The sequence below is a fragment of the Leptopilina heterotoma genome, unplaced genomic scaffold (assembly GCF_015476425.1).
Source record: "Leptopilina heterotoma isolate Lh14 unplaced genomic scaffold, ASM1547642v1 Lhet_73, whole genome shotgun sequence".
Classification (NCBI taxonomy): domain Eukaryota; kingdom Metazoa; phylum Arthropoda; class Insecta; order Hymenoptera; family Figitidae; genus Leptopilina; species Leptopilina heterotoma.
This window is the reverse complement of record NW_025111169.1, coordinates 107,262-131,598: the sequence shown is the minus strand read 5'-3', so window position 1 is coordinate 131,598 and position 24,337 is coordinate 107,262. Positions and strand designations below refer to the sequence as shown.

The 24,337-nt window shown below is 23.7% G+C and overlaps 3 protein-coding genes across 4 annotated transcripts; 2 read left to right on the top strand and 1 right to left on the bottom strand.

Annotated features, from left to right (window-relative positions):
- Nucleotides 1-212: 212 nt before the first annotated feature.
- LOC122510664 (uncharacterized protein DDB_G0284459-like) lies at nt 213-6,414 on the top strand. Its single transcript, XM_043625462.1, has 10 exons — nt 213-431; nt 688-814; nt 919-1,061; nt 1,173-1,323; nt 1,535-1,794; nt 1,865-1,919; nt 2,240-2,463; nt 3,015-4,207; nt 5,913-6,035; nt 6,163-6,414. Exons 2-10 carry the CDS (start codon nt 715-717, stop codon nt 6,182-6,184), a joined length of 2,271 nt encoding a protein of 756 aa, XP_043481397.1. The 5' UTR covers nt 213-431; nt 688-714; the 3' UTR covers nt 6,185-6,414.
- A 626-nt stretch (nt 6,415-7,040) lies between these two features.
- On the top strand, nt 7,041-13,714 carry LOC122510714 (spermatogenesis-defective protein 39 homolog). The gene is made up of 9 exons (XM_043625548.1): nt 7,041-7,244; nt 8,704-8,860; nt 9,187-9,368; nt 10,357-10,493; nt 10,726-10,753; nt 10,829-10,973; nt 11,243-11,484; nt 13,090-13,266; nt 13,389-13,714. Exons 1-9 carry the CDS (start codon nt 7,170-7,172, stop codon nt 13,512-13,514), a joined length of 1,269 nt encoding a protein of 422 aa, XP_043481483.1. The 5' UTR covers nt 7,041-7,169; the 3' UTR covers nt 13,515-13,714.
- Nucleotides 13,715-13,749: 35 nt separating this feature from the next.
- LOC122510713 lies at nt 13,750-24,000 on the bottom strand. Of its 2 annotated transcripts, XM_043625546.1 has the most exons (14): nt 23,616-24,000; nt 22,853-23,090; nt 22,493-22,745; nt 21,866-22,004; nt 21,233-21,402; nt 20,575-20,922; nt 20,088-20,226; nt 19,867-19,939; nt 19,451-19,619; nt 18,998-19,144; nt 18,883-18,923; nt 18,662-18,776; nt 18,107-18,421; nt 13,750-14,636 (listed from the first exon to the last, which is right to left on the bottom strand). In XM_043625546.1, the coding sequence occupies exons 2-14, from the start codon at nt 23,066-23,068 to the stop codon at nt 14,044-14,046; spliced, it is 2,718 nt and encodes a 905-aa protein (XP_043481481.1). In that variant the 5' UTR covers nt 23,069-23,090; nt 23,616-24,000; the 3' UTR covers nt 13,750-14,043. The 2 variants fall into 2 exon arrangements, with proteins under 2 accessions (XP_043481481.1, XP_043481482.1); XM_043625547.1 differs by lacking the exon at nt 20,575-20,922 and having other exon boundaries at nt 23,616-23,999.
- Between the last annotated feature and the right edge of the window lie 337 nt (nt 24,001-24,337).

Sequence of the window (24,337 nt, the reverse complement as noted above, 5' to 3'; positions counted from 1 at the left end):
TGAAAATTGATAATATTTTTCTATTTTCCTATTTTTTATGTATTATTTTTGTGATTTTTGACATATTTTTGTGATTTTAAATGTTTGAAATTCGGTCAGATCAGGTTAGAAATTGTCTGAACAGGTTAGGTTAGGTTAGAAAATATAAAAAGTGGGGGAAGTGGATATCAACGCCTCTAACGTCAGTCAACAGGAACTAAACGCTTTTTGCAAGAATTAACGAGAGTGCAGAGAAATATTTATAAAACGTTTTAAATCTAATTAAGAAGTAATTTTTAATCAATAAAAGTGTTTAATTACGTGCGTTTAGTATTCCAAAAAATGCTCGACTCTTCATCTGTCTTAATATTTTACTAAATAGGTTAATTTTCGAAAGATCGAAATGATCTAATGCCTTTAGTTTTGCTGGCGTGTTGAAAACTTTTTAAAAAGTAAGTTTATAATTTTTGACTTTATATTTCATATGTTTTATATATTTCATAAACTATTTAATTTAAAACGTTTTTTTTAGCGACACATAAAATCAGTCGTTAAAATGATTAAAATAATGCATTATATTTGAGATAGAATGTTTAGATTATTGACATTTTTTCTATTATCTAGATTCCGTAGATTCCAAACATTGAGAGCATTTTATTACTTCCTAGTTTATATTTTTTTCTTCTAATTGTATGTTTAAATTTATAGAATTGTAATCGACAATTTTATGGAAAAATGCCATCAGTGTCAAAGCATCGCAAGGTTAAGAGACCAAGTGTTGTTATTAAGAGAACACAATGTCCTAGAAATCGACCTCCAAAAGCTCGTACACCATGTAGGTTTTTTTCATGTAATTATGCTAATTATTTCTTTTTTTTTTTTTGTTAAAAAAGTTTATATTTTTTTTTATTTCTAATATTACTCAATTTCTAATTACAGCGTATGAAAAATTAAAAAATAACAATCATTCTTTGGCAAGAGCGTTATCGCAGGAAAAACAGGAGAGTCAATCACTTTTTTCTCAGAATGTTGCTCTTGTCGCTGAAGTACACGACCTGGAATTCGCCTGTAAACGACGAGACGTGAGTATTAATTTTTTTTTTTGAATTCTAAAAATGAAAGTCTGTAAAGAAATCGTTTGTAGCTTTAGTTTTCAATTGTATTGTTTCTAAAATTTTTTTCTTTTTAAACAGGATGTGCTGAAGAGTGTTTCAAATAATGCGAAAGAAATGCTCCAACTGATGATAAATATGAGTAATTGTCTAACAAACACAATATCGTCCTGTCAGGAGTTTATTTCAAATACAGGAAACAGTTATCGATCATCTGCATCTTCTACTGGAAGTGAGTTAATTTTTTAATAATTTTCTTTCTTCTTTCTACTTATTTTATTTTTTCTTTACATTTTCTTATTTCTTTTTCATTTTTTTCTTATTGCTTTCTACTTATTTTATTTTTTCTTTACATTTTCTTATTTCTTTTTCATTTTTTTCTTATTGCTTTCTACTTATTCTATTTTTTCCTTCAAATTTATTTTCTTGTTTCTTTATTTCAGGACGTGATTCAAATAGAAGACTGTCTACAAAATCGCCTGCTAGAGGAGTTGTGAAGCCAATGGTTAGTGGACATACAATACAAAAGCCAACAATTAATTTATCGAGAGTGAATATGCAAAATATTCAAAGTGTCCTGAGTTTAACGACCATTGAAGAGGCGCCTTCCTCGCCGGAAATAAATTCAGCCTCACCTACCAATGGTTCACCTAGAAGTCCTTCCAATAGAATTTCCGATTCATCACGCAGACAACTCAATTATGTAGGTATTTTTTAACGAAAAGAAAAAACGGAAGACAACAAAATGATTTATTACAATAAAATGATTTCAGGAAAATCGACGTGTCCGGAGAATATCAGAACGACTTCCAGTCGTATTGATCGATGGTAAGAAGAATTGTTTTCTAATAATAGAATTTTAGTTCTTTAATTAAAAATAAGTAAATTAATAGTTGAAAAATCGAATTTTCTAAGAATTTCCTTGTAACAAATTGATAAAAAATGATTTAATTCAACAGTCAATTAGATTTATGAAAAATTTTTATTCAATTTCTTAAAGATAGTTGAATTTCTAAAAAGGTTTATTAAAAAATAAAAATTAAAATAAATTTGTTCATGAATTTTATTAGACATTAAGAGAAAAACGAATTTTCGAAGAGTTTTTATTTAATGATTCGTAGATAATTTAATGCTAAAAATATTTTCAGATTTGGATGAAAGAAGAATTAGTAATAGACCAAGAATCTCAGATCGATTCTCTGGTAGATTTTCAAAACGCAAATCAAATAGTTTATCGGAAAATCGAATAAAAAGGCGAAGCAATGATACACAAAATGATCGACTCGAAGGAATTCTAATTAAAAGTCCACGTGTGGCCCTAAGCGATGTTTCCAAGTTACTTCAAAATTTACAAACGGTTAACGTTCGAACGGTATTGAAAATTTTTAAATTTACACTACAATTAATCTTTAATCTTCTATCTACTTCTATTTTCTATATTAATAATCATTGTATTTCGGTAATCTGTTCGCAGTTTAAAATTAGTTGTTGTTAGCTTTTTTCTTTCCTAACTTTTTTAACAATTTTTCTTTTTAAATATTTTCAATATTTCAATTGCGAAAAATTTTACAATTTACAAAAATAATTGAATTATTTTGAAGAATTTGATCATAATTTTTGAAAATAATTGAATGTTTTAAAATAATTTTATTAAAAATTTTGAAAATAATTGGATTCAATTGAAAACTTTTATTAAAACGTTTAAAATAATTAATTTTTCTTAAAGATTTTTTTAAAACTGTTGAAAATAATGGAATTTAATTAATTATTTTTAAAAATAATTGTATTCTTTCGAGGAATGCTATTATTTATGAAAATAATTAAATTCTTGCGAAGAATTATATTACAATTTTGAAAATAAATATAAATTAAATTAAATTAAATTTCGTAATTCTAATTCGCATTTTTCTTATTCTTTTTAAGCTCGAGGAACAATCGTTAGTAATGGACGAGACACGATGTTTAAATTCAACAATTGGTTCTCAGAGTCGTGAGAATAGCTCATTAAGATCCGAGAAGCAAGCAGATAGTCAAATGGAAGATTTAGAAAGTGATCCAGATGTTTGTATAAAATTACCCTCAAGATCAGTGAATAATGAATTTAATCCAAATATGACAAATTCAAAATCAGAGACTGCCGATAAAACACGTATTCTCAATGGATCGAGTTCATTTGAAAAATCACCACTCGACAAAACAACAATTCTAAACAATGAGAGTTATAGTTTCAGTAATGAATCGAAAAAATCGACAGTCAACAATAATTCAATGAATGAAGATCCATTGGAGGGTTCAAGTTGGATGTTCAATAATGATTTAACAGCTCCAATTGAAAACGATTCTGATTCTGATTCAGAAAGTCAAATTGACAACGCTCATTATAAAAGTTCGAAAGTAAATGCCAATCAACAGAATGGAACATTCACTCCTGCACGTACATCAACGAAATTACAACGTCAATTGGACATTACAGAAAATGAAACACCCAAGAAGGGTGCTTACTCGAAAGGAGGAATTAATAATGATAATTCACCAGATATTGAGATGACGATGAATTTTGCACGTTTCGTGACAAAAAATCGTGGACATTCAGCACGTGAAGTTGTTGATGATTTCAATGATATGGATGATCCAACAATAATGTTAAACATAAGACAACAAACGCGTAAACCATCGTTTAATATTGATGATTTACAATTGCCAGTTATTGAGAGTCCAGTTGTTAATAGGCCAGTTAATGAGCCTGAAATAACAAGTACCATTAATATTGTTGCAATTAATGGAGTAATGAGGGAGCCAATTAATTATTTATCGAATATGAGTTTACCACGTTTTTCAGACGTTCCTGTTCCTGTTTCTGAGGATGAATTAGAAGTTGAAAGTCCCGTTGTGGAGAAAAAGAAAGTGCCCCGAAAACGAAAGAAAAAGGAGATATTGAATGAAACACATTCGGAAAATGAGATGTCAATTCAAAGTTCTGTGCAAAGTAAGGCAAAGAAGAAAAAGGTGAAACATAAAACTAATGAAAAGGATAAGGATCCAAGTGCTGCTAAAGTTGTTCTACAGAAATTACCCTCACAGAGCAGAAAATATTCGGACGAATCATTTACGTTGAGGTGAGAAATGAATTTTTTTATATTGAATTAATTGCTTTTTTCCACTTAAAAACTTTGAATTTACAATAAATTTTAGAATACCATGATTTTTTCTTATGTATAAAATTGAATTTTATTTAAATAATTAAATTATAAAATAACTTTCTTTTTCATATTTAAATATTATTTTACATAAAAAGGATTCTAGTTAAAAACAATTGCAAATTTCAGAAATAATTGAATTTCACAAGGTTTTAAACCATAAATATTGAGAGTAAATAAGGAAAATCACAATTATTGTGAAGAAATTAATAGATAATGTAATTAGATAATTGTTTTCCAAAACGATTTCAATTTTTTAAATAATATTGTCAAAAATTCGAAAGAAATTATCTTTTTCAGAGATTTTAATTAAATTGTTTAAAGATATAAATTTAAATATAAAGATTGTCTTTCTGGGGAATTTTAATTCAATTATTTAAAACTAAATAGAATTTTTTTTTTAATTTATTAAACAATTGTCAAATTAATTGGAATTTCGGGAAATTTAATTGAAAAAAATTACATTTGTTAAAGAATTCTATTCGAGATTAAGCAAAAATTGAATTTTCAAAGAATTTTATTTAATAAACTGATAAATAATTTAATTTAAAAATAGAATATTGACTTGATTAACAATATTTCAGAAAATTTATATTCAATTGTTGCAAAATATTAGAAGTTTTAAAAAATCTATTAATGAACTATTAAATTGATTAAAATATTGTGCTAAAAAATTTCATTCAAGATTTTAAAAAATCGATTTTTCAAACAAATTGTATCAAATAATTGGTGAAAATAGTTTAATTCTAAAAAAATTTCTTTGTAAGAAATTTTAATTCAATTGTTTAAAAATACTTGAATTTAAAAAAAAAATTATTAGGTAAATGAAGAATTATTAAATTAATTTAAACTTTTGTGAAATTGATTTGAAAATAATAAAATTCGTTACAGAATTTTATTAGAGATTACGAAAAAATTGGATTTTTAAAAAAATGTTTATTTAATAATTGGTGAATAATTCAATTCTAAAAAAAGCTGTCTTTGGAATTTTAATTTAATTTTTTAAAAATACTATAATTTCTTTAAAAAAATTATTAAAAAATTATCAAATTAATGGTCATTATTTTGGTAAAATTGAATTAAAAATAATATAATAGAATTTTATTAGAATTTAAGAAAAAATGTAACTTTCAAAGAATTTTAATTTAAAAATCATAAAACAATTAAATTTTACAATCGAATGTATTTAAATTTTTATTAGCGTAAAAAGCTGCACAAAAAGGTAAAAATTGCATCTAAAATAATTTATCTTCAAAAGAGTTATGTATATTTAAACTTTTTATCAATTTTATTGCAAATTTTGAAAAACTAGGTTTTTAAAATATTTCAGTTCCATTGTTTATTCATAATTACATTTTTTTTAAATATGCAATTTAAAATTTTTTTAGTTAATTAAAATTTTTGAAATTCTTTTAAAATGAATTAAAGCAGAAAAAAAATCAAATTTTTGTAGCAATTCTGTAAAAATAATAATAGAAATAATAATAAAAATGTGTATTTAAATATAAATTCAAATAATTTAATTAATATTTAAGAAATTTGTTAACTCTGAGTAAAAGCTAAATAAAAAGAAATTGAAGCAAATAAGAATTCAGTTGAAATGTAAATTAATTAATTTTTTCAGGAACTCAGTAAAAATGGAACCAACGAGTGATTCTGAAAGCAGTAATGCCAGCAGTAAATATGCTTCTACAAGACCAAGACGTCAAAAAGCTCCATTAAATTTACAAGAACCTAACTTAATGAAGTAAGGATTTTTCTTAAGTTTTATTTCAAACTATAAAATTTAATTTTATCGCAATAATTACAAGAATATCAAAAGAAAGAAAAAAGAAAAATTAAAAAATTGATAAAATTTACTTTTCTACTTTCAGGAAGCTTAGAAGGAAAGATTAAAAATCTCCAGATTGCGTGTGTCAACATTTTTTATTTTTCTGAAGGACTTAACTAAATTTACTTGAGTTTTCCAATAATTTAGCAATTATACATAAGCTACTATTTATTACTTATGCAAGGCATTTTCCACATTGAAACATATTGCTTCCATATTTTCAAATCGCAGAAAAATCCACATAATCAATTTTTTTTTCTTTTCATTTCTTTTTATTTTATTCATTTTTTTTCTCTTTTACATATATGTTTGATTTTAAAAAAGAAAATTAATTTTTATAATTTACTTGTAGACAAGTGAGTAATTTAGTTAATTTTTCCTCTTTATATAACTTTTATTTTTTCCTCTTGATTTTGTATTTAATAGAAAAGGACAATATAAACTTTCTAATAATCAAGAAATATATTTTTTTTTAATTTTTTGATTCTCGATGCCTTTTTGTAGTACTATGACAAAATTTAAAAATGAAGCTTAGCTTCCATTGAAAAATTATTTAAATAATAAAAAGATTTATTTTCTATTTTGAGAACTTATTGTGTTCACACTACTGCTTGAGTTTACAATATATTAATTTTTTATTTGTAATGTATGTCAAGCCTTGTCAAGCCTTTTATAACAATTCTGAAAATAAAGAAAAAATAAAATATACCCACAGTTTAATAATTTTTCATTGACTTCACTTGAGCGTTTATAAAATATAAATAATTTTCTAAATTTTAATTTCATATAAATACTTAACTTTTTCTAATATTGTAATTATATTTTATATTTTCTATAATTTAATTTTTGTTTGTTCTAATTTTGAATTTCTCCCGCGTTTTACAGCGCTCTCTATAAACAGGAATTTCAAACAAATTATGACAACACTTCGTGATGACAACATTAAAAATGTCAAAAAAGTTTAAAACACATAGCATTTAAGCTACAATTTTAGATATATTATTGATAATAACTATGTGTAAGATTAGTTTTTAATTAGTTACAAAAATCATGAGTTCAGCTAAAGATGATGACGATTATTGGTATGGCAGTGATAAGAGATCCTTTTGTTTTGAAAGTAATGAGGTTAGTTTCTTTAAATTATCCTTTATATAACTATAATAACTTGTTTATTAAAAATTTAGACCAATTCAGACTGATTTAAATAGAAAAAAATTGATTGTATTGTTTTTCAATATTTACTGTCTATGTAAAACTTTTGAGGGTTACAGTAGAAATCAATAAAGCATTGTTTATTGTTTACTGTAAAAGAGAATTTTTTTAATAATAAACCTTAAAAGTTGTTGATTTATAAATTTTTTATATTATATAAGAAGGATATTAAAATAAAATTCAATTATAACATATTACTTTCTTATAAATATTCAGGAACTATTAAATAATTTTGTAAAGAAATATTGTGAATATTGTAACAAAAATTTTGTTAATCTTACAAAAAACTATAATTAAAGTTTTACGCATTAATTAATTTTACTATTTTATGTACAGTACCGTCCGCAATTGTCAGTCCACCTATTTTTAAAGGAATGACAAAAATTTTTTAACATAAAATTCATGAAAACTAAAATTTTTTTTGGTTTATATTTTGAAAGACGATAAAATTTTGAAAAGAATAAGACCTTACAGAAGTCATTTGGCCAAAATTTGTAGAAGATATTCCTAAAAATCGTCATTTTCAATGTTTTACAAAAATTTAAATAACTTCTAAAATAATGAACGCTTTTTAATAATCTTAGGCTTATTTTAAAGGTCTTTTTCTACGGAATAAGAATTACTTATAGGCATTAACCTGTCATTTTTAACTTGAAATAAGCATGACGTCAAAATTGGACAAAAAAATTGGAAAAATTTAAAATCAATTTTTTGTACTAAAAACTATTCTAGAACATATATAAAACATGATATGGTGTAGATTTTTCAAGAAAATTTAATAAAAATATATGTTTGAATTTTAAAAATTATTTTTCTTTTCATAATATTATTTCAAATTTTTTGAATTTTTTTGTCCAACTTTGACGTCATGCTTATTCCAAGTTAAAAATGACAGGTTAATGCCTATAAGAAATTCTTATTCTGTAGAAAATGGTCTTTAAAATAAGCCTAAGATTATTAAAAAGCGTTTATTATTTTAGAAGTTATTCAAATTTTTGTAAAACATTGAAAATGACGATTTTTAAGAATATCTTCTACAAATTTTGGCCAAATGACTTCTGTAAGGTCTTATTCTTTTCAAAATTTTATCGTCTTTCAAAATATAAACCAAAAAAAATTTTACTTTTTATGAATTTTATTTTAAAAAAATTTTGTCATTCCTTTGAAAATGGGTGGACTGACAATTTCGGACGGTACTGTATATATACATATATAAATTAAAAATAAATTATTAATCATATTATTAAAGATTAAATATAGATGAGAATTGAAAACATTAACTACTGCTAATTTATTTTTTTGTAGTGATTTACTGAAAATATAATTTTCTGTAAATAATAATCAATAAATAACAATGAATTCTGTATTTTAGAGGGAGAATTTGTTCGGAGTATCAAAATCAGGAACTGCACTTTTAAGAGCTGGAATTTCTAATATACAAATACCTGAAAACTATTTAAAGAGTGACGATCGTCAATGGAATTTAAAACCCTTGTTGTCCGTCATCTCCGACAAAACGCTAAATTATAGTACGTTTCTTTGTTTTTTAAAAAATACGTAATTTTTTTAAATAATACCTTTTTTCTAATAAACGTATTTAGTAAAATAGAAAATAGTGGAAATAAATTCATCAGTAATTCTTTGATCTAATAAATAAATAAATTGTTTGAGTTATTAATTCTTTAAGTTTTGAAAAAAATAAATAGTTTAAACAAAATAATGAAAAATTTATTTATTTTTTGAAAATTTAGTTTATATTTGATAAAATTTAATATTAATTTTTAAAATTATGCAAAGATTTATCTTAGTAAAAGTAAATAATTTCCTTTGTCTTTCTTTTTTTTCAATCTTTCAGTATTGACAGCGGACAAAGCTCAACAACAAATGGATGAAGTGAATGGAATTCATCAGGAAATAACTCTAAAAAAAATTTTACAAGGACAAGTTGTTTCTTTGGAATCTTATAAATCTCTGACAAGTAAAACTTCTCTATTGGATGCGGCTATTGCCAGTGGCAATGGAAATGCTATTCTAGGTGTTGGTACCTTCAAATTATTTATAATTTACTTCAAAGTTTGCATTTTCAAAAACCAAAAAATCCAAAAAAAGTAAAAAAAAATAGTTTTACTTTGGACTTAGTTTTTGGATTTTTTATCCTGGTCAAAAAGTCCAAAGAAATTAAAAATCCAATGAAAAAAATTGAGATATAAAAATTTAAATGGTTGCCTTGAATGAAATTGTCCTTTTTTTGAGTTATTTAAATTGAATTATTTAAATTAATCGAGTAATTTAATTGGAATTATATTGAAAAAAATAATTGGATTTTTGTAAAGAATTTTATCAAAATTGTTGAAAATAATTGTATTACTTGTAATAATTGGTCTAAAAATTTTATAGAATAATTGAAATTTTTCTATAAATTTTTGTATTCATGAAAATAATTGAATTTTTGTGTAGAATTTTATTAATTATGTAAATAATTAAAATCCTGCGCATTAAAATTTTAAGTTCCGATTTTATAGCGTAAAAAGTAACAATGTGGCTTTTTCACATGTTTCATTATTTATTTTGGATTTTTTGACTTTGGACATTTTAATTTCGGATTTTTTGTAATTCGGACTTATTTTCTTGGATTTTTCGGTCTAGCCTTTTTTTGATTGGATTTTTTGTCATGTAATCCAATGAATTTTTCTTTGAAAATTGATTTTATGCATTACATTTGAAATTGTATTTGTATATTTTTTTATTGAGAAAAAATTCAAGCAATTAATTACTTGTCTATTATCGAATAAATATTTACTAGAGACAAATCATTTTTATTTAAATTAAATAAATTAGATTCGAACCAATAATTTCAGTATTTGAAGCAAATTGACTTAATTAGCAAAAGCTATATGACAAGAATCAAATAAATTTTTTCCAGTGTATCACTTTTACAACTAAATAAAAGTCGTTTAAAATTGTGAAACTTTAGAATATAAAACTCTATTTTAAATATTTATTTATTCTATAAATAAAATTTCAGATAGTATTGTTTATTATGAAGACATTAAAAACGTCTTTAGCTCAAAAATTGTTAATGGAACGTCCAGAAGCAATGAACGCTTATCTGCATTATCTTTCTACAAGATTGCAAAGAAATGAGATTACCGATCTTCTAACGTGAGTATTTTCTTTTGCATAACATTTTTTCAAATAGCAAAAATTATAAAAAATGGAAGCAAACAAAAAGAATTCTTTTAAGATAAGAGCGATCTTTTTTAGCGAATAATCGTAAAATATTATGAATGTTTTGAAAGAATAATGATTAAATAAAACAAAATAGTAATATTTAAAATATTTATTTATTTTCTATATTTATTAAATTTTTTAATATTCTTTTTATTATTTTCAGCATGCAAGGCCTGACTGTTGACGCAGCTGTAAGTTGTCTATAAATATTTTTAATTTCTTCTTTTAATTTTCGAATTAAAAATTATGAATTATTTAATTCTCAGATTAGAGACTTGCATCTTATTATTAAAAATACAAGCAATAATGAAAGACTTTTGCAAAGACTTCGTATTTGCCACAAGACACTATTTATGGACTTGCAGGATTGTCCAGAAACTAAATTTATTGAATTGTACATAAAATTGTTAGGTAATGAATTTTCATATTTTCTATTTATATCATAGATTTTAGACAATTAGAATCGATTTTAATTTTTTTTTAAATAAAAACTTTGTTCTAATTGGTAAAGTTTCAATTTGAATTTCGTTTTAATTTCAAAAAAATTTAAGTAAAAATAAAATAAATTCATCAATTAGTATTTTTTATTACAATTCGTAATATTTTTAAATTAAAATTATTTTTGTTTTATTAAAATAATTACGATTTTTCGTATTGAAATTAAATTTAATTGCAAATAGAATGGCAGATAGATGTAAAAGACACTCAACTCAGTAAACGATTGGAACTGAATTCCTCGTTATTAAAATGTCTCGAGCACACTTGTCGAGATCATTGGGATTCTTCCGAAGGGAATTTAATTTCACCAACAACGTTATTAAAACAGCATCAAATTTCGCCTCGTCAATATGAAAAAGTTGCATTAAAAACGCGAGCCTCCGAAGAAGCCTGGGATGATATCGATCGTTTACTTCATACAAAGGTAATAATTATACTCAAAAATAAATATTTTATTTGCTTCAATGTCTTGTTCTATATGTCGAATTAAAAAATTAATTTTTAGGATCTTCATATCACTTCTATTCTTAATAGTTCAAATCTTTACTAATTCCAAATTAGAAAATAAGTTTTGTGATAATTTACTGCATTCAAAAATTTAGAAATAAATATATTTTTATTAATTTTGGATTAATGTGTAAATTTTCTTTCTATTGAAAAAAAGATGACGTTTTTTGAAAAAATTTATTAATAATTTTTATATTACTTTTTGTAAATCTTGTAACTTTTTTATAATTTTTGAATCTGAAATAATTTAATTTTTGAGTAGAATTTTATTGAAATTTTTGAAAATATTCTAATTCTTTCGAAGATTTTTTTTCAGAATAGTTGCATTTCTCGAGTAATGCAATTAAAATTGTATTGAAAATAATTGAATTCTCACACAGAATTGTATAAAATTTTGTAAAAATAATTGATTTCCTCTGATGAATTTTATTATTTATGAAAATAATTTGAATTTCTGCGAAGAATTTTATTAAAATTAAAAAAATAGAAGAATAGAGACATATTTTATATGAAAATTGATTCAAAATAATTGAATTTATACGAAGAATTTTATTATTTATAAAAATAATTGAATTCGTACGAAAACTTTTATGAATATTTTTTAAAATAATTGAACTGTTTTGAAAATTTTTTATTAATATCTAATTTTTATATTGCTTCTTGTAAATTTTGTAACTTTTTATAATTTTGATTTTAAAATAATTCAATTCTTGCGTTGAATTTTATTAAAATTTTTTCGAAGAATTTTAATAATAAATTTTTAGAATAATTGCATTTTTCGAGTAATGCAATTAAACTTGTATTGAAAATAATTGAATTTTCATAAAGAATTTTATAAAATGTGAAAATAATTGAATTTCTCTCAACAATTTTATTATTTATGAAAATAATTGAATTTCTGCGATGAATTTGATTATAATTTTAAAAAAATAATTGAATACTTTAGAGAAATTTTATTTAAAACTGAATTAAAAATAATTGAATTTCTGCGAAGAATTTTATGAACATTTTTTAAAATAATTGAACTGTTTTGATAAATGTTATTAATGTTCTTGAAAATAATATATAACAATAATCAATTAGTTAATAATTAAATAATGAATTTTTAATACCTAATCTGAATCATAAATTTTTAAAAAATTAAAGTTGATTTTTGAAAATAATAAATTTTCTAATTTACATAATACTTAATAATAATACTAATAAAATAATAATAATAATAAATAATACTAATAAAATTCAATTATTTTTGGTATTTTTAAGTAAAGTTATTCATTAAATAATTTATAAATAATTTTATGACAATTCTTCAAAAATTAAATTCTTGTTAATAAATTAAATTTCATATTCTGTAAAATTCAATTATTGTCAAAAATAGAAAAAAAAGCTTAAGATTTTGTATATTAAAATTCTTGATAATCTCAAAGTTTATAAGGAAAACAAAAAAAATCCAAGAAAAATTAATTCTTATAAATATTTTCAAAGTAATAAATTTAGCAAAAGAAAATTAATAATTTTTCAGAGTTGGCTGGGCGGTAAAAAATTCCAAACATCTCTGCCAATTGAAGAAATATTAAAGATATTACAGGACTGTAAAGCACCAACGCTAATTTTAGAAAAATTTCTCGGCTATGTGGATAATGTGAAAAAACGTTTAGATATCGCCAAAAGTATTCAGTGCTACAAAAGTGTCATCGATGTAAGTATTATTCTCAAAATTAGAAATTTTTTAAGTAACAATCTATTTTGTTTTAGTCAACAACACTAATTTTGTATTAGTAAATAGAAGATTTAAACTAAAAATACAAATTCTGTTCTTAGATCCTCGTTTCCCAAGGAGATAAAACGGCTCTTCTTGAATACAAAGCAAGCCTTCAACCACAATCAGAACAATATTTTTATGCCGAGAATTTTTTACACAATCCAGGAACGAAATGGCGAAATTAATCTCGAAATTTTCTAAAAGGAAAATTTTTCTAAAAATTAAACTCTCGAATCTCAAATAAAAAAAGGATTTTTTACCTACAAGAAAGAAAATGATTCATTTAAGAAAATGAAAAATTTTGCAATCAAATTTTCCACAAAGAAAAAATGTGTTGTACTCAAATGCGCTTTTGTCTTTTATAAAAAATTTATACATTACTAAATAAAGGAAAAAAAAGAAAAGGAAAGAATACAAAAATTGTTTTATATAGAAAATTTATTTTATAGACGAAAAATGTTAACCTGTAAAAGTAACAGTAACTGTTTTTTTTAATATTAATCCAAAATTCGTCATTTATAAATAGAAATTACTCTATTTGAAAAATATTATTATAAAATATATGAAAAATATTTAATATCAAAAATGTTCTTTATACGTTAACAGTATCAAAAAAGAGAAAAAAAACTAATAATCGTTTAGTAACATAATTTAACTATCCTCAGGATATATCTTTTTGTTGTGTGTTGTTCTTTTTTATGTAAATTTTGAATTTTACATAGCGCCATTTGCCGATGAGCCTGGTTGCAGTTGCTGTTGTTGTGGTGGTGGTGGTGGATTAAATTGCACGCACGGTGGAATGTAATGTGAATGACCAGGGTATTGATACCAATTTTCCTGTGAATTACCCGGTCCCATTCCAGGATAAACAGTTTGAGGTGGATAAGCGTATGGCGGATAATATGGAACATACGTTTGTTGATAATTATCAACGCCAGTGTAAATAACCGGCGGAAATGAATTTGCATTATTATCGCCAGTATCGACTTGATGTACTTGATAGGGAATTGGAATAAGTCCCGAATTTTGTGGACAATATGTCTCGGCCTCGTTACACATTGGCTGTGAATAAACTGAAGGTTGATGCGGCGGATACTGATATGGAGGACTATTAACTGGCATTTGCACTTGATGTGGAAATTGATTTTGTCGATTTCCAGGCGAACCACTATTCCTCTCAAACTGCTTTCCTTGTCCCTCGATTTTTGAATTTGGAAATCGATTATTACCTTGATGAAACTCACCTTCTCGTTGTTGTTGCTGTTGTTGATTGCGTCTCGATGGTTGAACAAAGTTACGATTTCGACCTGTAAATTTTTATTTTCTAAATTATCATTTTCAAAATTCAAATACCAAGATTGACTGCAAAAATCTATTTTCTTTTTCCCTGACTTTTACCTGATTTCCAGAAAAGATTTTGATTTTTTCCTTGACTCTAAAGAATAATTTGATTCACATTCCATATAGGAATAAAGATTTTCAAAAATTTTAAATTCAACAACTTAAAAGAATAAATTATTAAAAAATAAGAAAGATATCGTTCACTCCGAGTCTTCAACTCGAAGTGAACGATATCTTCATCTTCTCATACAATTCTTTAGTCAATTTATAATAAATAATAACAATCATCGCAAAAAATTCAATCATTTTTATATAAATAATAAAAATTATCAGTATTTCACTTATTTTCAAAATACAATTTTAATTAATTTCTTCGAAAATTTCAATTATTTCTAAAAATCTTGTCCTGCAAGAAAATTCAATTATTTAAAAAACTTTCAATAAAATCCAATCCAAGAATTTAATTATTTTTGAAAATAATGAAATTTTCGATTGAATTCAATTATTTAAAATACAATTTTAATTGAATTTCAGAGAAAATTAAATTATTTTTAAACAGTTTTTTAAAATTCTTTAAAAGAATTCAATAATATCAATAAATAGTACATTTTTCACAGGAATTCAATTATTTTAAATACAATTTTGATAAAATTCTTCTCATAAATTCACTTATTTTTTAAAATTTTTTCGCAAGAATTCAATTATTTAAAAAAGTTTTAATAAAATTCTATTCAAGAATTCAATTATTTTCAGAAATAATTCAATTGTCGATGTACTGAAAATCATTGAATTCTTGTAAAGTATTTATGAAAAAAATTTGAAAATAATTGAAATCATTTCAAGAATTTTATCAATATTTTTTTTTAGTAATTGAATTCATTTTAAAAAATGTGATTAAAATTATATTGAAAATAATTAATTCTTGGAAAAATTTTTATTAAAATTCTTTAAAATAACGGAAATTCAATTATTTAAAATTTTTTAAATAATTGAAATTTATTAAAAGTTTTAACTTTGAATAAAATTCAATTCAAGAATTCAATTATTTAAAAAAAAATGAAATTTTCGCATGAGTTCAATTATTTTAAATACAATTTTAATACAATTCTTCTAAAAAATTCACTAATTTTTTAAAATTTTGCAAAAATTATTTAAAAATCATTGTTAGAGAAATTTTATTAAAATTATCTTGAATTTAATTGAATATTTTCCTCGAAATTTTATTAAAATTGTATTGAAAATAAAATTGAATTTCTCCGAAACATTTTATTATTTACGAAAATAATTGAATTCTTTTCAAGAATTTTACAATTTATAAAAAGAATAGAGTTACTTTGAAGAATTTTTTTTATCAGAATTGTTGAAAATAATTGAATTTTTATTAAAACTCTTGAAAATAATTGAATTTAAATAATATTTTTAAAAATAATTGTATTCTTTTGAGAAATTTTATTAAAATTGTATTGAAAATAATTGAATTCCTTCGAAACATTTTATTATTTATGAAAATAATTGAATTCCTTTGTAGAATTTTATTATTTATGAAAATATTTGAATTCTTGAGAAGAATTTTCTTATTTATAAAAATAATTAAATTCTTGCGGATGATTTTACAATTAATAAAAATGATTGAATTATTTCGAAGAATTTTATCTGAATCAATTTTTATTAGAAAATTCTACGAGAATTCAATTATATAAATATAAGAATAAATAATTTGAATTAATAATTCAATGTTTCTTAATATTGAATTCTCATAAAGAATTTTATCAACCAATTTTTTAATAATTAAATTCTTTTGACGAATTTTAATAAATTTATAACAATAATTACATTCTTCGAGGAATTTGATTAAAATTATATTAAAAATAATTGACATTCTGCGATAAGTTTTATTGTTTATGAAAATAATAAAATAGCTAAAAAGTAGAGGTGTGCAAAAAGCTCGAAAAGCCGAGCCGAGCCGGGCCGCAATTTTTTCGAGTCGAGCCGAGCCGAGCCCGAGCCGGGCTCGATGTATCGGGTACCCGAAATTTTCGAGTACCCGAAACATTCGGGTACCCGAATTCACTCGAGTACTCGAATATTTCGGGTACTCGAATGAATTCGGGTAACCGAAATTTTCGAGTACTCGATTTAATTCGAGCTTTTAAATTAAAAAAATTTTTTTTTTGAAAAAAAAAAATTTAATTAAAAATTAATGTAGAAAATTTTGGATTTTCTCAAGGGCTCGAATCAAATCGAGTACTCGAAAATTTCGAGTACCCGAAATTATTCGAGCTTTTTATAAAGCTCGGCTCGGCCCGAGCTCGAACTGAATAGGCTCGGCTCGGCTCGGCTCGAAAAATGAAAAGCTCGAAAATACCCGCTCGAGCTTCGGGTTTCGAGCTTTTTGCACACCTCTACTAAAAAGAGTTTTGTTATTTATGAAAATAATGGAATTATTGCAAAGAAATTCATAAAAAATTTGTGAATAATTGAATTCTCTTGGAAAATTTTTGGAAATAATTGAAGTTTTTCTAAGAATTTTATTAAAATTTTTAAAAATAATTGAATTTCAGAGAAGAATATTATTATTTATAAAGATAAGTGAAATTTTTACTAGAATTTAAAAAAAAATTTTTAAATATAATTGAATTTTTGTGAAAAATTTTATTACAACTTTTAAAAATAATTGAATTTTTGCAATCATTTGTAATTTCTCTAAAATTCAATTTTTTAAAGTGTTTTTTTGGTTTTTGACGCATTTTTGAAAAACTTAAAATCTTGCTTTCTCCTTGAATTTTTTTTCCACATTACAAACTTTTGAATCACGTAAATTTTAGAAGAAAACATTGATTTTTCTTATTTTTGTAAATTATTTCAATTATTTTAAATAATGTAATTCTAAAATAACTTTTTTAAAGTTACAAAAAATTGTATGTTATTACCGTAAAAAGAGTTTAATTAAAAACTATTTCAATCGTTTCAATTTTCATTTTCAAAAATAATTGGATTTTAGGTTTTAAATTAAAATTTTTGAGAATTTGATAAGCAATTGAATTGAATTAATTGAAATTTTTTGAAAATGAATTGAAAATATTTAAATTTAGATAGATAGTTTTTATAATTGAACTCCTCTTGAATTTTTCTTATAGGAATCAGGGAATAAGTTAATATTCTGACTGAAAATCAGGGAAAACGAAATCAAATTTTTGTAGTAACTCTGATTCAAATATTCAACTAATTTCAAGAAAATTGAATTTATATTCTCCTAGAAAAATTGCATGTTTAGAAAAAATAGTTTTAATAAATAGAAAAAGTAAAAAAAAAATATTATTGGATTAAATTATAAAATTCAATTTTTGAAATTCGTTTATATTAAAATAAATAAAAAATAATTAATCTAAAGGAAAGATGTAAAGTAATTAATGAAAAAACTAATGTTTTAACTCACCGTCAATACATTTTTTGAAACGTGGTGGAACACCATTTCTAGGAGTTCGTGGTCCTTCCTTTGATTCATTGACATGTTCGCGACTTCTCTCGTTATTACAATATTGAACATTTTTATTGCACTCTTTTGGATTCCTCTGGGAATTATTCGTCACAATTTGTTCCTGCGATCCATTATATCGTACGTTTGAATTTTTCAACGTTTTATAATTATGATTCAATGTCCCTTTATATCCATTTTCTCCATTCTCTTTTTTACCTCGATAACCATATTTTGGCTGTATTTGCGTCACTTGATTAACGTCCTCTTGAGATCCTTTTTAAACAGAAAAATTTAATTTTAGAATAAAAAATCAGATCTTTATAATATTAATTTTCTAAATTTTGAATCTTCTGCCCATGAGAATTATTATTATAATTATTCTACTATTTCTATTATTTATAATTATTCATTTTTAAATGAGAAATTAATTTGTAACGAAAGTAGAATTGATTCTTCTTTAATAATAAATTGCAAGAATTATTTTTCTACCGAATTATTGAATAGAATAAAAACCTGGAATATTGTTCGGCTTCTGTTCAGCAGAATTTTCCACAGGATAATGATTAAACTGGCCATTAATAGGTGGCGGATGATTAACATTGCACAGGTAATTCGCCGCATTGTTATACTATTTAAAAAGAAATTATTAAAATTGAACGAAATGTTTAAAAAAAAAATAATAAAATTACAATTTTTTGGAATAAATTCAAATAAGAAAAATATTGACAAATTACCTGAATTCCAAGATTGTAAAAGAATCTTAAAGTTTGAAGATCTGTTTATAAGAAAAGAAATTATTAGCTTCACGTAAAATTATCATTTTTTAAAAATTTCTTATTTGAAAATTACCACTTAGTGGCAGATCGCTGCCATTAACGTCAATACTCTTCACCGCTGACATGTTAATCGGATGATCCAATTGATCCAAAAGAAAATCAACATTCGGAAGCACGTCATTTACACACGGCGGGGCAACTTGTTGAAAGTTGTTGTTCTCTAAAAGAAAAATAATGCGCTCGTTTTAATTTGAAAATTTCAAATTCAATTAAAAACTTTATAAATAAAAAACGAAAATTTAATTCAAAACTTTAAATTAAAAAACGAAAATTTAATTAGAGAAATAAAAAATAAAAAAAACTAATTCAAAAAAAATATTAAATACAAATAAGAAATATGGAAAATTATTTTAAATTATTATTTCCTCTGCCTTTGTTAATTTAATTAAATAAATTAAATAAATAAGTAAATAAATCGTTATTTATATTAATTAAATAAATATAGAATCAAAAATCGTCTATTCACCTGCAGGAGGAATGAAATACGTCACATTTTGCTGTGCAGGCTGAAATTGATAATTATTTTCTGATCCATTTTGAAGTACAGGATTTGATAAACACAATTTCTTCATATTCTCCTCATTTGCAGCCGATGGAATTGTGACGTTTTTCTCCCTATCGCCGGAACCGTCAAGCTGTGCAAAAAGGTAATTTAATTATAACATTTAAATTAAAGAACAAAAATTTAATTAAAAACTTTAAAATAAAAAACGAAAATTTAATTCAAAACTTTAAATTAAAAAATGAAAATTTAATTAGAGAAATAAAAAAATAAAAAAAATGTTAAATACAAATAAGAAGTTTGGAAAATAAATTTTTATTTATTATTATTATAATTTAAAGTTTTTGAGTTTTGTTTAATTAAATTAGTAATCAACTCACATCAGCAGTAAAATCTTCAGCAGGTGGATTGTAATTCTCCACACAAGTCTTTACAAACGCAGCTTTATTCTCACTGAAAAGAAACAATTAATTAGAAACATTTTTGTACTTAATTCTATATTTAAAAAAAATACTATTTTTATTCCTATAAATTATTAAATTCTAGAGATTTTTCGCTAATTTTTTGAAGAATTCATTATGTTAATTTTTTTCTGAATTACCTCGAATCTTCAGTCCACTTCATTGCAGCAGTTTCAACGTTCCTTTTGTTGCAAGATCCCTTATTGGAATTTCGCTCAAACGTTGAAATTTCTTTACTCCTTCTGGTTGAACCAAATTGTTTCTTAATTTTTAAAGCACCTGAATAACAAAAACAATAAATAGTAATTATTATTCAACAAATTATCACAAAAAATTGCGGTAAACATCACAAGAAAAATATTATAATAAAAAAATAATAATAAATACTAAAAAGTGATAAAAAATAATTAAAATAAAAAATTATTAAAAAGTGGTAAAAAATAATTAAAAGTAATAAAAAATACTAAAAAAATATTAAAAGTGAGAAAAAGTTACTAAAAAGAGATAAAAAATAATTAAGAGTAATAATAAAAAATAATAAAAGGTAATAATAAAAAATTTTAAAAAATATATAATTTAGAAATAAATTAAAAATACAATTGAAGGAGAAAATTGAAAAAAACTGACTTGGGTCAACGGCTGGATTTTTCTTTGGAATTGTAAATATATTTGCTTTAGTTCTTTTCATGTTAAATGGTTTTAACGCCGTAAATGGGACAGTTCGTTTTTCTCCTAATTCAAGAATAAAAACAACAACTGGTCCCTCATTTTTACTCATTTCTTGAATATGACCAGTCAATAATTTTTCCATATTACCACACGCTTCGTCACAATTTATTTGCATTTTTTTGTCCGTGGTATTTAAATCATTGTTATTTGCAACATCATCAACTTTTGCATTCAATTCGACCAAACATTTGCCTCCGACTTGAAATTCAGTACCGTTGTACTTTGAAAATCCCGAATTTCGCACTTCTGTGTAATAAATAAAAAAAAAAAGGAAAAAAATACAAAATAATATTCAAATTAGTTTTTTTTAATAAATAAAAAGAATGTTATTTTTGTATTTAATCGCAGGAATAAAAATATTTAAAATAAGAATTAATTAATTAGTAAATAAATAAATAATTAATAGTAAATAAATTTAATTGATTAAATTAATTTTCTTAAATTAATAATTTGAGTATAAATTTAATTTTATTATTATTTCTTGTATTATAATTATAATTAGTGAAAAATTTTGGAAAATAATTAGAAAAAAGGTGAAGAAAATTGTCATTCATACCGCGACGAATTTCGTGCCAGATGTCGAAGTCTGTGTTTCGGAAAATGTCTTCATCAAGAGCTTTGGCCACTCGATAGGGAAACGGAGTGAGACCGCCTTTAAGACCAAAAATGTCTTCAGTTTCCGTACAGCTCTCATTTACTTTATTGAGCATTACGACCGTTGAATTTCTGAGGGAAGACAAATTTTCGTTTCATTTTCAATTCGAATTGGAGATTATAATCGCTAAATTATGCTCGCGAGTATTTTTTTTCGCTTTAATTCGAAAGCAATTTTGACGAATTCAAAGATAATTTTTTCCTATGATTTCGAATTAAACTAAAAATCATTATTTTGAATTAAACTAAAAATTAATTTTCAATTAAACTAAAGATTAATTTTGAATTAAACTAAAATTAATTTTCAATTAAACTAAAATTAATTTTCAATTAAACTAAAATTAATTTTCAATTATTATTATTCTCGATTATTTCAGAACAATTTTTCTTTAGTCATAATCGGAAGAACTTAAAACGAAAAAATTATTTTCTCTACATTGAAATCTTTTTTTTCTGCCGGAAGTGAATTATTTTAAATATTTTAAAAATTACTAAAGGTAATTTACACAATTTTCAAGAATAATGTGAAACTTACTCTCTATGCTCTGCAATTCCCTTTGGAGAGAATTTATCATATTTTAATGGAAAAGGTCTATCGTGTAACATTTTATGAACAGTTTCGTCAACATTTGGCATCTGGAAGACTTCTTTGTACAAGGTTTTATAAACCAGTGCTATAAATGTAAAAAAAGGAATTTATATAAAAAGAAAATTTTCCCTTCAAAATAAAAAGAAAACTCATATTTGAAAAAATGTTTTGCAACGAAACATTTTAGATTTGTTTGAATTAAAATTAAAAATGAAATTAAAAATTAAGTAAAAAATAAAAAAATTAAATTAAGAATTCAAAATACGTAAAAATAAACTTCATTTTTGAAAAAATACTCCAAAACGAAAATTAATTTCTAATTAATTAATTTAATTAATTAAATTTAATTAATTAATTAAAAAATTAGAATTGTTTTGAATTTAAATTAAAAACTAGGTAAAGTATTAGTAATTAAATTAAAAATTAGGTAAAATATTAACAATTAAATTAAAAATTAGGTAAAAATTAAAAATTAAATTAAGAATTAGATAAAAATTGAATTAAAAAATAAATTAGGTGAAAAATTAATAATTAAATTAAAGACTAGATAGAAAATGAAATGAAGAAACGTACACTGACAAAAACCAGCCGTTTTGATATACTCTTTCGTATAAACGGTTTCATACTGCTTTTGTGCAGTATAACAGAGAAAAATATGGTTCTTATAACCATAATTGTTGACGATTTTTTTCGTCATTGTATGACCGTCGAAAATAATAATTTCCCTTTGATAAAGCTCTGACATTGCTTCAATTTCATACATTCCACCCCATTCGGTGAAACAAGCCATTTGATCAATGTAACTGTCGAAGGGAACTGTTATTTTCTGCAAAGGGGATTTAATTTTCATTAGAAAAATCAATAAAAATCGAAACACAAGTGAAATATTTTTACATAAATATTTTTACTACACAACAAAATGAATTTTAATACCTTTTTAAATAAATCTCTTTGTTCTTTCATAAAATTCACGCACTCGAGTCTCACTCGAATGTGAAAATGTTGCGTTAAGTAAATTTGTTCACTAATTGCCCTGAACAAACACGTTGGGTCTTTTGGTGCATGTTTTCGAAAAAATCCTTGGCTTTCAAGCCAGTCATCTACCGGCTCTGCCGTACGTTTAGGTGGCTTTCTTTGTGACCCTTCCATTTTCACTCTATTTTTGTTTAAACTTTAACATAAATTTTTAATATGATAAAAAAAATTTAATTTCCGAAAAGTCTAATATAAAAACACTAAAAATCTAATGGGAAAAATTGCGAACAAAAATTTCGAAAGAATTGACGTTCTTGAAAGTGTAATGACTCATCTCGAGTGCAATTTTTATCAATTCACTATAATATATACAATTTTTGCCTATATTTAATTATTATTGTAACAGAAAGAAATTTTCTAATGCGCAAAAGAATTTTTACACCGCACATTTCATATATTTGCATATTTTATTCTCCAATACCGTTTCCCAAATATCAAAGTACATGAAAATATCAGTTAAAATTTATTTTATCTGTCAATTGTATTTATATGTTATTTTTTAGTTTAAATAAACAAAACCGTGCAATAAGACAACTTTTTTTAATACGGTATTGACGAAAATATATCCACGTGGTCGACAATGATCGGCGTCTTCAAATATTGTTGCACGTGTTTTATTCATTTGTTTCATTTATTGGAAAAAAGAAAAACATTTACTCACCTTATATAAATCGTTATGACTCGAATAATTAAAAGAGATACTTCATTATTTAACTTGAAGTTTATTGTAAATTTAATGTAAAATTGCCGAACTGCACAGGTGTGTGAGGCGTCTTCAAAGAATGTTGTACATAGAATGGCACACACGAACCGTTTTTTTTTCTTCTAACCCTGAATTTTGCAACAATTAGTCAAAAGGGGAGGAAAATCGATAAAAATCGAAATGTCCTCCAATCAACATTAACTTCACTTTAAACACTTTGTGGTAGAGATGAGGAGAGTGCTGCGAATTTTGAGAAGATAAATTTCATAAAAGATTTCAATTCTTTTACTCTTTTCAACTGTGTAACGCAATATACTTTGATATAATGTTCAAATTTTCATTTCGACAAGAGTTTCAATGTTCTTTGTATACACTTTGTCCTCTAACGACCTATCATCAGACGATCGCCGCAAATGTAAACAACAAAGGAAAACAAATCTTAGAAGTTCGAATTTCAGGTGCGTATGATGATAAATTTGCCATCAGCTCGTAATTAAAATTAATTTCCGATAATTAAATATTTCTTCTTTCTTTTTCGACGATTCTTTCAGATTTGTTTTGGGTAATTTTAATTACAAAAAATTTCCAAATTCGGTACGTTTGGAAATAAGTTTGAATGTAACGAAAAATAACCTATAAAAACTTTTATTTTTCGATTGTTTCTCTTTTTTTATATTATT

Coding starts and splice junctions, on each gene's coding strand:
- LOC122510664 (XM_043625462.1), top strand. CDS start 715: ATGCCATCAGTGTCAAAGCATCGCAAGGTTAAGAGACCAAGTGTTGTT. Junction 815..918: donor TCCAAAAGCTCGTACACCAT/GTAGGTTTTTTT, acceptor TTCTAATTACAG/CGTATGAAAAATTAAAAAAT. Junction 1,324..1,534: donor ATCTGCATCTTCTACTGGAA/GTGAGTTAATTT, acceptor TCTTTATTTCAG/GACGTGATTCAAATAGAAGA.
- LOC122510714 (XM_043625548.1), top strand. CDS start 7,170: ATGAGTTCAGCTAAAGATGATGACGATTATTGGTATGGCAGTGATAAG. Junction 8,861..9,186: donor CGACAAAACGCTAAATTATA/GTACGTTTCTTT, acceptor TCAATCTTTCAG/TATTGACAGCGGACAAAGCT. Junction 9,369..10,356: donor ATGGAAATGCTATTCTAGGT/GTTGGTACCTTC, acceptor ATAAAATTTCAG/ATAGTATTGTTTATTATGAA.
- LOC122510713 (XM_043625546.1), bottom strand. CDS start 23,068: ATGGAAGGGTCACAAAGAAAGCCACCTAAACGTACGGCAGAGCCGGTA. Junction 22,005..22,492: donor AACGGCTGGTTTTTGTCAGT/GTACGTTTCTTC, acceptor TTACATTTATAG/CACTGGTTTATAAAACCTTG. Junction 18,422..18,661: donor GAAGCCGAACAATATTCCAG/GTTTTTATTCTA, acceptor CTGTTTAAAAAG/GATCTCAAGAGGACGTTAAT.